The sequence below is a fragment of the Betta splendens genome, chromosome 2 (assembly GCF_900634795.4).
Source record: "Betta splendens chromosome 2, fBetSpl5.4, whole genome shotgun sequence".
Taxonomy (NCBI): Eukaryota; Metazoa; Chordata; class Actinopteri; order Anabantiformes; family Osphronemidae; genus Betta; species Betta splendens.
This window is the reverse complement of record NC_040882.2, coordinates 2,074,953-2,090,746: the sequence shown is the minus strand read 5'-3', so window position 1 is coordinate 2,090,746 and position 15,794 is coordinate 2,074,953. Positions and strand designations below refer to the sequence as shown.

The following is a 15,794-nucleotide window of genomic DNA, read 5'->3' as shown; positions in this document are numbered from 1 at the left end:
TACAGCAGTGCTCCTAAAGGTGAAAGGTCAGTACCACATGCCTCTGAGTCTAGTTCTCAAAGAATTGCTATTATGCTTTCTACTTGTTAATATTAGGCTATAAGAGCTCTGTATTAACCTTAGTGTAAATAAAATAAAGTCCTATCATAATATATAACATAATAGCACGTCAGACGTCCATTTCACAATGAAACAAACAGTACACGTGTACATGCACATGCCCATTTATTTAAATGACAGTTGTGAGTCTGTGTGTCGTCCACATGAGCAGGGTCTTACACCGCTGGAGCTGCGTCGCTAAGGCGCTCGAGGCGTCTTCATTTTACAAGCTGCCTCCCTTAGTCTCCTCTGGTGCGTTTGCATTCAAAATGAGCAGCGATGGAACATACAGGTGCCACCAAAGGTCCATCACTGCTTTGTAAACGGATGTACCACCAACTCACTCAAACACCATGTTTAGCTGTAAATACTGCACCTGAAGAGTAAACAGGTCATAAAAATATGCAAACAATGAGAAGATGACGCATCGGCTGTAACTAAACACACGGAAGTGTCCAGATTTAGAACAACACGTGACAGTTTTACAAAGCACATCCACATAAATGATTTGTAATATTATGTTGCGAAAAGTAACATTGTACATGACAGATTACGTTTTTTTGTTATTAAGTAGATTCTGTTGAGAGTCTGCTGCAGCCTTTTGAGATTACAGTAAATCTCAGGATTAGCATCTTACTGTCACATTCAGGTTCACGGTCACAACTAAAAACGATAACTGTTACATGACTCAAAGCCTAAATGTCCATCAAACTTTAGGGAGGTTTCCATGCTTGGCCTCGCTTTGATGAACCAAGTGCAGCAGTGAGCACTTCTCTCGTGTGAACAGGATGAACTCTCGGTGAGACCAGGCTGCGCACTAACACTAATTTCTCCTACTGAGGTCTACTAAGTCAAAAAAACGCTTGGTTGGCAAGTTCAGAACTCACTCTTCACAAACTCGTCCACCTTAATCTTCACAAGGAATGAATGGACTTTCAGCGTCAGACTGCAGATGCTTCCCAATGTTTTATCTGCTGTTGCATGAGGTTCAGGTTATTAGGCTTAAGGGGAATGCAGAATAAACCAAACTTAGGTCTATTATTAGCGAGTGTGACGTGTCTGGACTGATATCAAACACCTGGCACTCACTGACTTACTGAGGGGTTCCTACGGTGATGATGGGATTTACTTTACAGCACCTTGTCGATTTAAAAATCGTTTTGAAAAGTAGCAAATGTCACTTGACTAACCAGTGAATTGTAAGGCTTTCACAGACAGCAGACCGCTGTGTCCCACTGCAGCTGTGGCCATCAGCAGGTGGACACAGCTGTCTTTCCAAACATCATATCCACCCCCACAGCCCAAAACGCACAGACCTCTAACGTCCCTTCACAGAGCAAAACACACATCTCACATCAATGGAACCACAATTCATTAGCACAAACACTTTTAGAATTCACTAGCTCGATCTTCATACAACCAGGGAGGGAAACTAACAGCAGCCACCAGCCAAACGCAGATGAATCCTACACTGTGCAGGTGAGGCCGTGTCTTATTTTGAGTTCTAGGAGTCAAAGAGCTGAGAAGTGACAGAACCCAAATGTTAGTTTCCTGCCCTGCACACAATGTGTGTTTCAAATCGAGAACGACAATACAGAAACCGAAGATATACTGCAAGCACTGATAGAGCGACACATCAAAATCAATGTGACACTCTTTCAAAATAAAACAAATAAATAGCGACAGTACCTTTTGCATAAACATGAGTACAAACCCTAACAGTCAGTGGATGTACAATTAATGTGAGTGAATCTGAGAGGGGTGGCGTGGCGTGTCCGTGGATCTGTGACGCCATGAACCAGTGTTGGGACGACCCCCGCTTCCCCCTGAGACGAGAACCTGCTGGACTACTCCAGGTCGTCCACGTCCTCCGTGGCGATGGTGCTGGTCTGTTCTGAGGTCACACCTGAGAAAAAGACATCTGAAGCTGAAGAGATGTCCAGTGATCTGGGCTCATTTAGGTTTGTAAAATAATTCAGTTTTAAATAAATAATAAGGTAGTTACTGATTATTAGTATCATGAAATGAATTTTGGCCTGTTGTAAATGTTATCTCAATTGTATCCAGTAGGTGTTTTCGGGATTTTTTTGTTTACATCACCAAGCATACATTTATCTAAAACACTTGGTTTGTTTGTTTACAACCAACCTGTGAGCAAAGCTGCACAGACTTGTTGTAAAAAGCTTGTTTTGTGGTGTCCATTCCATATTAGATGAGCCAAAACAAGTAAGAAATGTGTTTAGACTGCAACTTGAACAACGACATGTTTCAGAATATTTGTGTGTGTTACAGTACAAGACTGTTCTGGCTTCATAAACCAGAAAAGAAGCTCATTTCGTACTTGAGGTATCGTCATCATTAGGAGACTTCTTTTTGTCCTCCACATATCCATGACTCAGTAGCTTCGACATACTGACAGGAGGAGCCTTCTTCTCGTAGGACCTGAAGGGCAGGAGACACCATAACTAAATGTCACAGAAAATATGTGGAATCAAATCTACTACATCCCTAATAATTAATGTGAGCATTCTATATAAATGGAGATTCCTCATGAATAGGGTTATTTACATCTCTCTGATAGTTAGTATGTAAGAGGTGACCTCAGGCTATAAACATATTAAAAATGTGTTTGTACGAGTAAAAGTTGGCTTAGATACTAACTATCAGTGTGTCCCACACAAACACCTGGTGCTTTCTTTATTCTCAGCTCCCTTTATCAAAGCAACATTGTGTAACTACTCAATTAATCAACAAAAAAATAAATATAATAAGATCAATCAGCTCCTTAAAAACGTACGTTCTTTTGTATTTGTTGGTTAAGGACAGGCCCTCCATTGGATCGACAGCTGAGTCAGGAGACATCTGCAGGATGAGAGAGTTACAGGTACAGTTACACATTCACAGGTGATACACTATTAAGAACTGGGTTTGGGAAAAGGAGGAAAGAGTGAAATGTTAACATACTGTATGAATAAATCATGCAAGGGAATATGATTAAAGAAACTGTCAGGAACAAAACCTGCTCAAATGTGCTAGAGCAACCAAAATACAAAAAGAGATAATTATTTCAGCATCAATTAAAAAAATCATACACCTACAAAACTGTCTTTGCTCGCGAAAAATGATGAAACCCACATTAATCATAACCAAAATGCAAAGTGGATGGAGCAAAATCAGGGGATGAGGGGAAATGGTAATGCCACAAATATACAAACAGGAGATGGATGAAGTGGCGGTTATGTTGGGGTGACTAGTTTGGTTCATTCACCTTCTCTTTACCATGGGAAAACCTATCAGTTTCTTTTTCCCAGGACGAACTATTATCAGTTCCAAACGGTGCAGCCAGAGGCTGCCTGCCCCCCTTCATCTGGCTTTCGGGAGACGTTGCTTTGCTTCCACTGTAAGCAAAAAACCACGGTGACACACTATGTGAAAAATCTTCCCACCATTAGCCAGTGTCTGGGAACTTTAGGCTGCCATGCATACTTATTTCTCATCTGCGTCAGAGTCATGTTTTTTTTAACAATATACAATCAGCCACTTGAAAAACATGCTCCATCTGAACACGTCAACATGTGTGCAGCAAACATTCATCATTCACACAAAAAAAGGCACATCCCCCTTTTGTTATTGGAGTTGACGACTGCTCTTACCCCTTTGAGTCGTCACCTGCAAACCAGTTGGCTGGAGTGTAGGCTTTCTTTGGTTGGTCGTCATCATCAACGTCATGGCTCAACAGCCCTGGAATGAGGAGGACAATGTTCATTGCAAAACTATTAGCAATTATAAACATGTAACAGTCAATTTAGCGCAGGCATTCAACAATTAACAGCTCCAACACAAGAGCGAAAAGCTGCATCCTAGGCGTTAACTAAACCCATAATTTGTTTTTCTAATGAGATTGGGTTTTGTTTTCCATACTCTGGTGCTGGTTTTGCTACATGCAGTCCTTTCTGACTGTTAAGACAGCTGGCGTTGTGTCTTAACAGAGAAACTGACATTTGTGTAAAATTGTAAATAATGTCCTTTTTCTGCCTAAACTACTTATAACCAACGAGAAATTTTATCAAACAGCTGGGACTACCATGATACATAAATATGTTACATGTTCCCACTTAGCAAAGAACTTGTAGATGTTAAATAACAAAATTGAGTCAATCTCAATGCAGTTATAAGACTTTAGTGTAGGAAACCTACGTGAGCACAATAATAGTGATATGTCTTACATTACAATTGTAACATACATACAGTAAATAAGCTCCTAAATATTATGTTCTAAAAAATATTTTTGGAAAATGATGCTTTCTTACACACTCAGAAGCTGTAAGCTACTTGTTATTACATGTCCACATTAAACTTTTCAAATACTTCTATGGCTCCACTGACACAATTATTTTCACACAATCAGTTTGTGTCATATTAATTTGGGTCTTTAAACAATATGATTAAAAGTCCTGAAAAAATATATAATCCTGCCAGAATATATTAAATATTTACCTTTGTGTCCTCCCTGCTTGGCCAGCTTGACATAATCAGAGTCGCTCTCAAATATCCCAACTCGCCGTCCACTGATCCTTTCCACTGGGGCACTTTCATCAGCGCTCTGGGACAGACCAGGGATCTGGGAAGTGGGTCCTGTCACGCCACTGTTCACAGCCCCAGGTTTTATGCCTGGAACAAGCAACAAGACAAGTATGTGGCTCCATCTGTAGCAAAGTAGCAGTACCTTGGCACTGCGTGTTTAGTTTGGCCTATTTTATGCCTACACATTTTCCTTTTCTTTGTCAATTGTTGTTATTTGTCACGTATGGTTATAATGGAATATTAATCAAATATAGACATTAGCTTCGAAGAATTAATGAGCTGGACATTTTTAGCTATTCAATTAGATGGGTGGTGCTACATGCAAATGACATTTGTCTGTTTGTAATTTATTTGTAGAAAAGCTAATAATTTACCTCCAGGCTTGGTCCTTCGATGGTTGGGCACAGCGGTACTCATTTTGCTGTTGGCACAATACAGTCTGATGATCAAGAAGAGAAAGTGAAGAATACAGTAAAAAGAAAACTTCACCTTTTACCACAATGTTTATTTAAGTACTACATTAAAACCAACAAAAGGAACCCAGATGTTGAAAAATTAACTACGTCTTTATTGTACGTGTAAGATTTAATCAAACATGCTTATTCGTGTTGAAACAGAAATCTAGTTTACCAAGAATGAGGGCGGTCTGGTTTGCAGTCTTTTATTAATATAATGGAGTTTATGAATAATTTAATTATAAAATGTGTCCTGTGGGACGAGAAACCAAGTTACGCTCCGTTGAATAATCGGCAGATGCTAACCACAGAATGAAGCTCAGTAATCTGTGCTCACGTCCAACGTATTTTAATACTGTCATTTAGCTGTGTGTAATTTCAGCCAGCTTCTACGCTGAAAAATGTATTTCGCTCAAACCGATCACCACGCGTTATAGTGAAATATATTACAAACATCCTTTTGTGATATTTTAAGTTCCATAATTTTATTCAGTAAGCAGCTAACAAAGCCCTGCTAATTCAGTTAGCCGCCTGCCGCAGTAGCTTTCCATCGGGCAACCTGTGGTGCCCAGTAACAATCCGGTTTGGAGGCAACTCCCTAAAAGTAAAACTCGCAGAAAACGAAAAATACATGTGGATTTACCTGATATTAAACTCTTGTTGGAATTACTGGGTGGTTGATGTAATTAAACGCCGTTAGCTTCAGCGTTGGACCACAAACTCACTTCCTGCGGCACCTGCAGCACGCTTCCGGTTGTATGTCAAAGATCGTATATTGAGGAAGACGTCTCAGATGACGTTTTACTGGGAATTGAAATGCAATTAAATGGAACAAAGTGAGACCTCAATTCATTCACAGCGTGGCTACTGGCCAAGACGATATTTGTCAGGAGACAATATTGCGAATGCGATCTTAGTAGAGATTTGAGGTTCATGCTTTATATTTGTTTTTTTGTTTTTTTATACAGATATTCTATTATACAGTACTTTGTATTATATTCCAAAGGAAATTATTATGTATGTATAAGATTTACAAATCGACGTAAAGAAAACGTGTGGGGAGCTTTTATAATTGGATAAAACTACTAAACACATTATTCAAAAGGAACTATTTAAAAAAATTGTCAAATTGTAAACTACAAATTGCTAAAAATTATTTACCTCGAATATCTTTGAAAACTTTACTGCTTTAGTAATGTTCCAGATAGCAACAAGCCTTGATATATTTCAGTGAGACTTTAAATCAACCATCCACCAAAATATAAAGTATTTATTGAGATTATTTTATTGAACAGACTTTAGGTAAACAAACAAGCTGTATTAGCAGGATTACGTTCATCACAGTGACACTGGTTAATTAAGACAACCTTACATGCACTTTTGTCTTATATTTCACGAAAGTGACTATTTAGATTTCACACAAAGGCTTTTGTTTTATATTTTAAAATTTAGAATTTGTTTCAGAATCCCTGAAGTGGAGGCAGGAATGAAAGTTTTGCTCTCTAAAAGGTTTCTAAGAAAGCAACACATTGCTCAACAACAACAACAATGGTCTCAACTTATTTAGAGAGAAACATTGTTATCAGGCTATGCAGAAAACACATCAGCTGTAACAGCAGGCTACTCTGTGAAGGAAATCATATGTGATGATTGTTGGGTTTAGGGGGAGCACTGCCAGGTTTCTCAGACGTCTTTGCCACAGTCGGGGCAGAGAATGTCATCTTTGCACGTCAAGAAACCTCGGCCGACCAGAGACACGCAGCACTTCTTGCAGTTGAAACAGTCGTTGTGCCACTGGCGCTGCTCAAAGGAGATGTACTTGCTTCCACCCAGACCTGAGACAACAGCAAAGCGGAGAAGCCATGAGTGACCTACTCAAAGATGGAACAACTGTCTCGTGATCTGCATAATGTAATAATGCTGTAATTGAGGGAGATTAGACCCACAGGACACATGTGTGCATGTGATCTGTCAAGGTTCAGAGCAGTAACCCTTTACAATACTCTACTGTGTTGTAAACATTATTCACTGATATTATTATATTTATTATAATATACATATTGTGTACGAGACCAGTTGTGCTTGGGTCTTGGGTCAACCTTACCACTGATCGGGGTGGTGCAATAAGCACATTTTTTGGCAAACAGGTTGCAGAAGCAGTCGAGGCAGTAGGCAAAGTCATCGCGGGAGGTGAACCGCTGGCCGGCCAGCTGCTGCTTGCACCCGATGCAGACAAAGCACTCCTTGTGCCAGGGCTGGTCGCGGTAGTTCACTCCTCCAGTGGTGATGGGCTGAGACATAAACACTGTTCATAGGCTGTCATGCAATCCTCATAACGTGTGATCCATTGATTTTTTTCTTACTTTCAGATGTATCAAAGTCTAAATAAATGGATTGTAATACAAAGAATGAACAATAAATTATTCATTGTTGATTGTTACTAACTAGATTTAGATAGTAACATTACATGTTTTTAAAGCTATCTTATAAATATGGATGGACTTGGTCAAGCTAGCCCCAACCTTGCCAGAGTCAGGTGTGAAGTATTTGGCCTATGGTCATAGTTCTGTCACAAAGGGTTTTAAATGTATGATTAATATTGAATAAATGAAATGCAGGTGTTTTGTTATCAATGAAAATTAAGATTTTTTGGAGGGGATTATTTGTTTGTTGAAGCCAACAAATAATCCCTGCAGTCATTTGCATACCTGGCATTTATAATGGAATAAATACCCTCATTAGTAGCTTTTGTGGAGAATTATTTGTTGCTAGTTTCGTTCATGCAGAACAGATGACTGCTACTTCACCTTTAGCACAAGAAGACACATCATGTTCCTGCCTGACCATCTGTTTCCTGCCATCATTTTATTTCATTTACTGTTTATACATGTTTAACTGCAACCCTAGCACTAATCTGGACGTTTAGGAAGAAAATGCATGAGAACGACTCAGTGTCATGCTGTGTTTGTGATCTGTACATCATGTTTTACCTTTTTGCAGTAGACACACTGCAGAGCAAACTGCTTCTCATAGCAGGACAGGCAGTAGTTGTTGCCATCCTTCTGCACAAAGCTCCTGGTGCCAATGGGCTGCTGGCAACGGTTGCAGGTGAAGCAATTCTCGTGCCAACTGTTGCCCTTATGCTCCATCTTTTTAGAGCCTGGTGGGAGGAGGGGCGGAAAGGAAAGGAAAGGAAAGGAAAGGAAAGGAAAGGAAAGGAAAGGAAAGGAAAGGAAAGGAAAGGAAAGGAAAGAAAAGGAAAGGAAAGGAAAGGAAAGGAAAGGAAAGGAAAGGAAAGGAAAGGAAAGGAAAGGAAAGGAAAGGAAAGGAAAGGAAAGGAAAGGAAAGGAAGATAGATGTTCTTAGGCTGCCATGCTAACTGATATACTACAAAGTCATTTCTTATGACCTACTCAGTGTATACATCACTCATTCCATTTCCATTCCATACATTTCTATGGCTTTACAGCTACGATCCAGGTCGCTCACCTGGCATAATGGTCTTGAGGCACGCATGGCACTTGGCAGAGTACTCGTTACTGTAACACTCGGTGCACATCACCACGTCATCCTTGGTGGCAAAGGGACGATCAACCAGAGATCGACTGCATTTGGTGCAGAGGAAGCATTCGCTGTGCCAGTGGCGGTCCTTGTAGGACAGATCCTGGTTCAGGATACAATGGTTGGTTAATAAGATTAACGTACGGTTAACTGGTTAATAAGACACTGTGGATAAACTGTGCACCGATGCAGGCTGAACATCTTACCTTGCTGGTGCAGCCAATGAGCTCCTGGCACACCTCACAGTTGTGGGAGAAAAGCTTCTCGTAGCACTTAATGCAGTACGGTTTCTCCTCCCTCAGGATGTACTTCTGTCCATACAGGGACTCCTCACACTGCGTGCAGTCATAGCGCTCTGCCATCATCACAAACGAGGCCACTGTCCTAAAAGAAGATGACACATATTTGGATAATTCTAATAAAAATTTACTTCTATAACTGGAAGCACTTCTATTGCATTTCAGTATCACATGGTTCAATAACTAACATCAAAACCAGGTGCAGAAAATCTGTGAACCTTAATTGAAGGCTACAAACAGTGGATTAGTCACAGAAACACATAGTCCCCACCAGAGCATAGTGGAGAGAGAGTATCCTCCACATTATACATAATTGACATGTGACTTTCTAGTGGGATGAAACTGCTCCAGAAGAGTATAAATAAAAATGCCCCATTGTAAAATAAAACATGTTTAGAAGACTTACAGGTCTTCCAGGGGAAACTGATCTCAGATGTTTAGCACATCTGAAATGAGCAGGTCTTGATTCCTTTCTCTGGGAGGAGGGGGGGGGGGTGTTATGTTGGCACAAACTAGACGAAAGGCCACACGAACAAAACTGTTCTCTGTCTGTCCCTAAACTAATCAGCCTAATCAACATATTATGGAAGTAATTGAATAAAGTGCCAAACGGGAAACAAAACCTGCTATTCACCAGCTATTTGCTCAACTGCATATTGTCACAAGGTTTATTCATTTCTTATTTGCGCTAAGTCTGTCAGACGCTCGGTGTCATTACAGCCCAAACTTATGAATTAGAAAAACACTTAATCTTGCTTTCAAGCATGTAACACAATCAGCCATCAACACTCCACATTCAGCTGCTGTAGGATCACCCATCATTTCATGACGCTACTGTACAGAGGATTTCCCAAGTCTCCATACCCTAAACCAAACTTATGCAACCCCAAATCCTCTGCACCTCTGTAAACCATGTAAAGCCCTCTCTAATCTGTCTGAGTCCCTTCATACCTTTATATAATCAACCTGTACCTTCTAGAAACCTGTTAAACACCTCCATAAAATCCATTGTAGCCTAGCCCTTGTAGCTTGTGTAAATAAAAATGTACAGCAAAAAAATCGTTCTTAAAACTCCATATTTTACACTAATAAAACTTTTCTTTCCACAAACCTTTACAGCCATTGGAAAAATTAACTGTCGTCAACCAATAAGCTTCCCACCACAGAAGCTCCTTTCTTTTCATAAACATCTTATTTCTTCCAGATTGCCACAGAAATGTGAACTAGTTCCAGCTAATCATGAGGACTAACAGGCCAATAAACAGTATGAGGCTACGAACAGATTTTATTGCAATTTTAAAGCAGAATTAAAATCACAGATGCAGATGAAGAGAGAATGGAGGGAGTCTCACCTGTCAGGGAGGATCAGTGGAGGAACCAGCCTGAGACTGAGGCCAGCACTGCAGCTCTTCTCCTTTATAAAACCAGAATGTGACCAATACTGGGGCTGAAGGTGGAGGCAGTGGTGTGACCACAGTGGGCAGGTCGCTGCACTCACACTCCTGAAAGATCAAGCCAAAACACTCCCAGTCCCAACAATCTCACATGCATCACAGACACACACAGCCACAGATAAACATGATAGAAATAGGATTTCTCTGTAATAAGTAATAAATACTGATCACATGAACACAGATGCAGAGATGAGAAAACAGGTTCCTGGCCTCATCAAATACAGACACCCAAAGGTCAGGGTTGTCGTGCCAAATTTGAGTCATTCTGGTCACTTAACTTTTCCCTTTTGATACGTCTCATTTGTTTTGTCTCATTTGTGTCTCCTTTTAATCTGTTTTTTGTGAAGTTGCAATATTTAAACTTGGTTATCTTTAATGTCTGTTGGAGGATTTCATGTCAAATGTCATCATTTTCTATCATTTTAAACTTAATTTTTTCAGTATTTTACTCTCCACCTTTTCTTTTTTTCTCTGTTTTGATCTCTTTATGAAAATATTGTGTCTCTTTCACAACTCCTTTCTTTTCTATGGTGTAATCATGCACGTTGTGTTTATATATTTTAGCATAATTTGTTTGTTTGTTATTGATTCCTTTTGTTACCATCCACATTTGAAAACCTTACCAGCAGCAACAGGGCTCGGTGCTTTAAGACACTGTTGGTTTCTCTAAAATCAGAGCAGAGCATGTTTTGCAGAATTATTTTTGCATTGATGGGAGATTTATCATTTTCTGGTATGAGTGTAAGAGTGAGTGAATGTAAGTCTCTGTTTTGACCAAGCAGGCACGTAAGAAGATGAAGCAGGGTGAAGAATGGATATTCCTCTCCAACGTATGCTCACTTTGCACAAAACAGACGGTTTTGTGTTTCATGGAGACATTGCTGTGCGACCTCATACCGGACGCTGCGCTACAGCTGCGGGGATTTCAATTGCACCGAGCGGACAGGCAAAATGAAAGGGAGTGTTTCTACTGTTCATCAACAACGGCTGGTGCAGCAATCTTTCAGAAGTGTCTCAACTTTGTTTTTCTTGCTCTCCATGTGTCTTCTTGTTTATCTTCGCAGGTACTGTGCTGTGACAGAGGAGTCTGGTTAAGTGATGGTATTACTCTGCCATTCTGAGAAACAGTGTTAACTGGATTTGCAGCAAGGGCGCTTTTGTTTTTTTTAACGAAATGTGTTCTCTCATCTCCCTCTTTCCAGGTATTTATATCCATCCATCCATCCATTTTCAGAACCATGGCCTCAGACTTAGAGGAACTGATTCTCATCCCAGCCGCTTCACACTCAGCTGCAAGCCGCCCCAGCGCACGCTGGAGGTCCTGGCCCGATGAAGCCAACAGGACAACATCATCTGCAAAAAGACTCAATCCCGTGGTCCTCAAACCAGACCCTCTCTAGTCCCTGGTTGCACCTAGAATTTCTGTCAATAAAAATAATGAACAGAACTGGTGACAAAAGGCAGCCCTGCCAAAGTCCAACGTGAACCGGGAACAGGTCTGACTTACTGCTGGCAATGGACGGCACGGGCTGCAGCACGCTTGGCCTGTCAGTACCCATCAGCTGCCTCAGGAGTCCCACGGGTCAACCAGGCCTGATAGGACTCCTTCCTAAGCTTGATGGCATCCCTTACCTCCGGCGTCCACCACCAGGTTCGGGGATTACCACTACGACAGGCACCGGAGACACGCGGCCGCGTTGACAATGGAGGCGGAGAACATGGTCCACTTGGACTCAATGTCTCCAACCTCCCTCGGAATCCGGTCGAAGCTCTCCCGGGGTGTGAGTTAAAGGTCCCTCTGACAGAGGGTTCAGCCAGACGTTTCTAACAGACCCCCACAATACGTTTGGGTCTGCCGTTTTTCTAGTCTCCTTTCCTGCCAGCGTATCCTACTCACCATCAGATGGTGATCAGTTGAGCTCAGCCCCTCTCTTCACCCGAGTGTCCAAAACATATGGCCGATGGTCAGGTGAAATGACTAGAAAGTCTATCTTTGACCACAGGCCTAGGGTGTCCTGGTGCCATGTGCACTGATGGACACCCTTATGTTTGAACATGGTGTTTGTTATGGCCGTTCCTCCCAATCACGCCTCTCCAGGTATCACTGTTGTTTCACTATACTTCAGTGGAAAGTTAAGCCAATAAGTATTTTTTTATCTGAATAACATGCTCTTTACAGAGCGACTTACTGTATTATTCAGAAGCTTAGGTGTAAAATTATTTTCTTCTTTCATTGGATGTAAACTGCATTGCAGTTAGTGCACACTTTTTGTTGTTCTACTGTACTAGTGCTAATTTCATCTAAACTCCACCACATTTAAAACAAATACATCAACCAGACTATATGTTTATATTTGTTAACAAATTCTTTTTGTCAAGACCTCTTTTTGCTGTACGGTATCCATGTTGGCAGCTGCGATAAATTATAGTTGTACTTGTAAAGTTCATTTTAATTTATAGGTTATGCTGTCTGGATCACAGTCTAAATCACATTAACCTTGCAAGTGTATTATAACATAAGACAAGCAAAACAATTCTACCTCTGTTTCATACATATTAATTTTATTAGCAACAGAAAACTCTAAATAATAAACGGTAAATCTACTCCTCAGAAGAGACATACAAAATGATGTCTATCTACAGTACATTCATGTGCTGTGCAGACCTGGGCATTAACTAAACATGTAAATGTAAATACTATACTGTATATGTGTGTAAAAGAAACATCCATGACAACACATCCAAGAAAGCTTTAAAAGCTTTTGACTGTGGATCTATGGAGAAATAAAATAACTCCACTGTTTAAGAAACACCTTTGTGGTACTGTATGCAAAGATTAGCTCAGGATTAGGATCAGTGATTAAAACATTGATGCTACCCTCACTCGAACTTCACATCATATGTACATACTAAGTAAGTTACATCCTAATAATAGCTTTCGACCTAAAGGCCCATGTACATTATTTACAGTGTCATAAGCAGAAGGTTGTTTAATTAGCAGCTGCCATCTTTTTAAAGCCAGTGTAAATCTTTTATGTGTTTATCTTAAAGGGTACTATGTTACAAACAGAGACAGACAGAGCACAAATATAGAAATTATTGCAAAATGTTTTTAAATGAGAAAGTTGTAAAGTTGTTTAGAGACATTTTGAACCCTGGATAAACTGTTTCTCAGTTATCCAGATGTGGTTATCTCAAAGGTTGGGTCATGTGGCAACGGAACTTCTACAGGTGGAATGTTGCACAGCCTCTTTAGCTAGGTGGTGAAGAGAATATCCTGCACTCTGCTCGCCCTCGTCATACATACTGTACCAGACATAACCTGGTATAAAACCCAGTAGTGCCAATTGAACTACAGTATAGGGTGAGATGAGTGGTTCTGTATCTGAACTAGTAGCTTGACATGCATAACCTTTTTTTCCAGAAAAAGAGTCCTAATTTGAGGAAACTGGAATAATTGGAGAATAATTATGCAGCTGGTGACACAACTGAAGTAACATCGTGGGAGTTACAGCCCCTAGTGTTCCTATCACCACGGGTACCACTTGTGCCCTTACCCTCTACATCTTCTCTATCTCTTCTTTCAGCCCTTGGTAATTCTCAACCTTCTTGTGCTCCTTCTTCCTGATGTTGCTATCACCTGGGATTGCTACATCTATCACTACAGCCTTGTTCTCTTGTTTGTCCACCACTACTCTGTCGGATTGGTTGGCCAATACCAGTTTGTCAGTCTGTATCTGAAAGTCCCACAGGATCTCAGCTCTGTCGTTCTCAACCACCTTTAGGGGTGTCTCCTATTTAGACTTTGAGACTTCCAGCCTGCATTCAGCACAGATGTTCCTGTACACTATGCCAGCCACTTGGTTATGCAATCCATGTATGCCCTGCCTACTAGCATCTTGCAGCTGCTGTTATGTATTGGATTGTTTCAGGGGCATCTTTGCACAGCCTGCACCTGGGGTCCTACCTGGTGTGGTAGATCTACTCACTAGCCACTATTGATCTAGTATTCGGAGCCTGCTCCTGTGCTGCTAGGAATTGTGCCTTCGTGCTGTTTTCCAGCCCAGCCACTATCTGCCAGTGGCACATACCGTGTAGGGGTTTGTCCTTTCATGAGGGTTCCTCTTCCTTCCCCTCCTCCTCTGGTTTCTGCTGCCTGAAGTATTCACTGAGCACATCATCTGTTGGGGCCATTTTCCGGATGTACAGTATTCATGGAGCTTAGTTGTTTTATCCTGGATAGTGGTTTTGACGCTCACTAATCCTCTGCCTCCTTCCTTCCACTTAGTGTACGGTCTCAGGGTGCTGGATTTGGGGTTAAACCCTCCATGCATTGTAAGGAGCTTCCTTGTCTTGATGTCAGTGGCATTCATTTCCTCTTTTGGCCAGCTTATTATGCCAGCTGGGTACCTGATGACCGGAGGGTGTAGGTGTTTATTGCTCAAACTTTGTTTTTCCCATTCAGCTGACCTCTCAGGACTTACTTTACCCTTTGGGGTTATTTAGTGGTTGCTGTTTTCCAGCTTCTTGGTTACCATTTGCCTTTGGGATTCCAAGGTGTTTGTAGCTATCCTCCACATCTATCTTGCCTTCTGGGAGTACTATCCCCTCAGTCCTGACTACCTTTTTTCTTCTTGCTATCCAACCACACTTATCCAGTCCAAATGACATTCCGATGTATTTGCTGTATACCCTGGTGGTATGGCATACAGCTTGATGTCATCCATGTAGAGGAGGTGCTGATGATTGCGTTATTCTGTAGTCGGTACCCGTAACCAGTTTGGGTGAGTGTTATGGAAAAAATGTTTCTTCCTTATTCTATATTATTATATGATCTATGAATTTTGTTCTGCAATTTGTTTGGTTTGGTTTGTTGAAGTGCACGATCAACATCCATGCTTTTGATTTGCTTTCCCCAATATTTTTATTTTCTTGCAATTTTATTTTTTTTAATTTATTTTCCACCACATGATCTGGCTGAGGGGGTTCAGGCCGAAACAAAACCCAGGTGCACAGTGAAAACACAAGTCCACCGTGAGTCCATCGAAGTCCAGAAGGTCCAGAACATTGTCCAACCAAGGGGGCCCCACAAGGCCCAAAAACCCCCTCTCATGGAGTGTGGTGACGGGGGAGAGATTCCTGACCTAGCAGCCGCTGGGCAGGAATGACACACAGGATGTCCAGGGCCTACGCCAAGACCAGCCAACCTCCAGGCGTGCGATGCTCCAGGACCCTGAGGGCCTGGACAGGCGTAGGACCAGAACCAGAGATGAAGACAGATGAGGCGCTGGAACCAGAACCACAGACAAAAGCAGACGAGAAGCCGGAGCCAGGATAAAGAC

The 15,794-nt window shown here is 41.3% G+C and overlaps 2 protein-coding genes across 3 annotated transcripts; both read right to left on the bottom strand.

Moving 5' to 3' along the window:
• Positions 1 to 208: 208 nt before the first annotated feature.
• On the bottom strand, positions 209 to 5,939 carry c2h7orf57 (chromosome 2 C7orf57 homolog). 2 transcript variants are annotated; one of them, XM_029134814.3, is made up of 8 exons: positions 5,782 to 5,939; positions 5,058 to 5,122; positions 4,597 to 4,770; positions 3,753 to 3,840; positions 3,368 to 3,497; positions 2,897 to 2,961; positions 2,441 to 2,541; positions 209 to 2,005 (listed from the first exon to the last, which is right to left on the bottom strand). In XM_029134814.3, exons 2-8 carry the CDS (start codon positions 5,098 to 5,100, stop codon positions 1,947 to 1,949), a joined length of 660 nt encoding a protein of 219 aa, XP_028990647.1. In that variant the 5' UTR covers positions 5,101 to 5,122; positions 5,782 to 5,939; the 3' UTR covers positions 209 to 1,946. The 2 variants fall into 2 exon arrangements, with proteins under 2 accessions (XP_028990647.1, XP_028990656.1); XM_029134823.3 differs by having other exon boundaries at positions 5,058 to 5,104; positions 5,782 to 5,903.
• Positions 5,940 to 6,400: 461 nt separating this feature from the next.
• LOC114846027 (four and a half LIM domains protein 2-like) lies at positions 6,401 to 10,504 on the bottom strand. The gene is made up of 6 exons (XM_029134769.3): positions 10,351 to 10,504; positions 8,906 to 9,083; positions 8,628 to 8,802; positions 8,129 to 8,298; positions 7,243 to 7,429; positions 6,401 to 6,973 (listed from the first exon to the last, which is right to left on the bottom strand). Exons 2-6 carry the CDS (start codon positions 9,062 to 9,064, stop codon positions 6,822 to 6,824), a joined length of 843 nt encoding a protein of 280 aa, XP_028990602.1. The 5' UTR covers positions 9,065 to 9,083; positions 10,351 to 10,504; the 3' UTR covers positions 6,401 to 6,821.
• Positions 10,505 to 15,794: the final 5,290 nt, after the last annotated feature.

Coding starts and splice junctions, on each gene's coding strand:
- c2h7orf57 (XM_029134814.3), bottom strand. CDS start 5,100: ATGAGTACCGCTGTGCCCAACCATCGAAGGACCAAGCCTGGAG. Junction 4,771..5,057: donor TCGAAGGACCAAGCCTGGAG/GTAAATTATTAG, acceptor TGCTTGTTCCAG/GCATAAAACCTGGGGCTGTG. Junction 2,006..2,440: donor TAATGATGACGATACCTCAA/GTACGAAATGAG, acceptor TCTTTTTCTCAG/GTGTGACCTCAGAACAGACC.
- LOC114846027 (XM_029134769.3), bottom strand. CDS start 9,064: ATGATGGCAGAGCGCTATGACTGCACGCAGTGTGAGGAGTCCCTGTAT. Junction 8,299..8,627: donor CCTCAAGACCATTATGCCAG/GTGAGCGACCTG, acceptor TCCTCCCACCAG/GCTCTAAAAAGATGGAGCAT. Junction 6,974..7,242: donor TTGCACCACCCCGATCAGTG/GTAAGGTTGACC, acceptor CTGTTGTCTCAG/GTCTGGGTGGAAGCAAGTAC.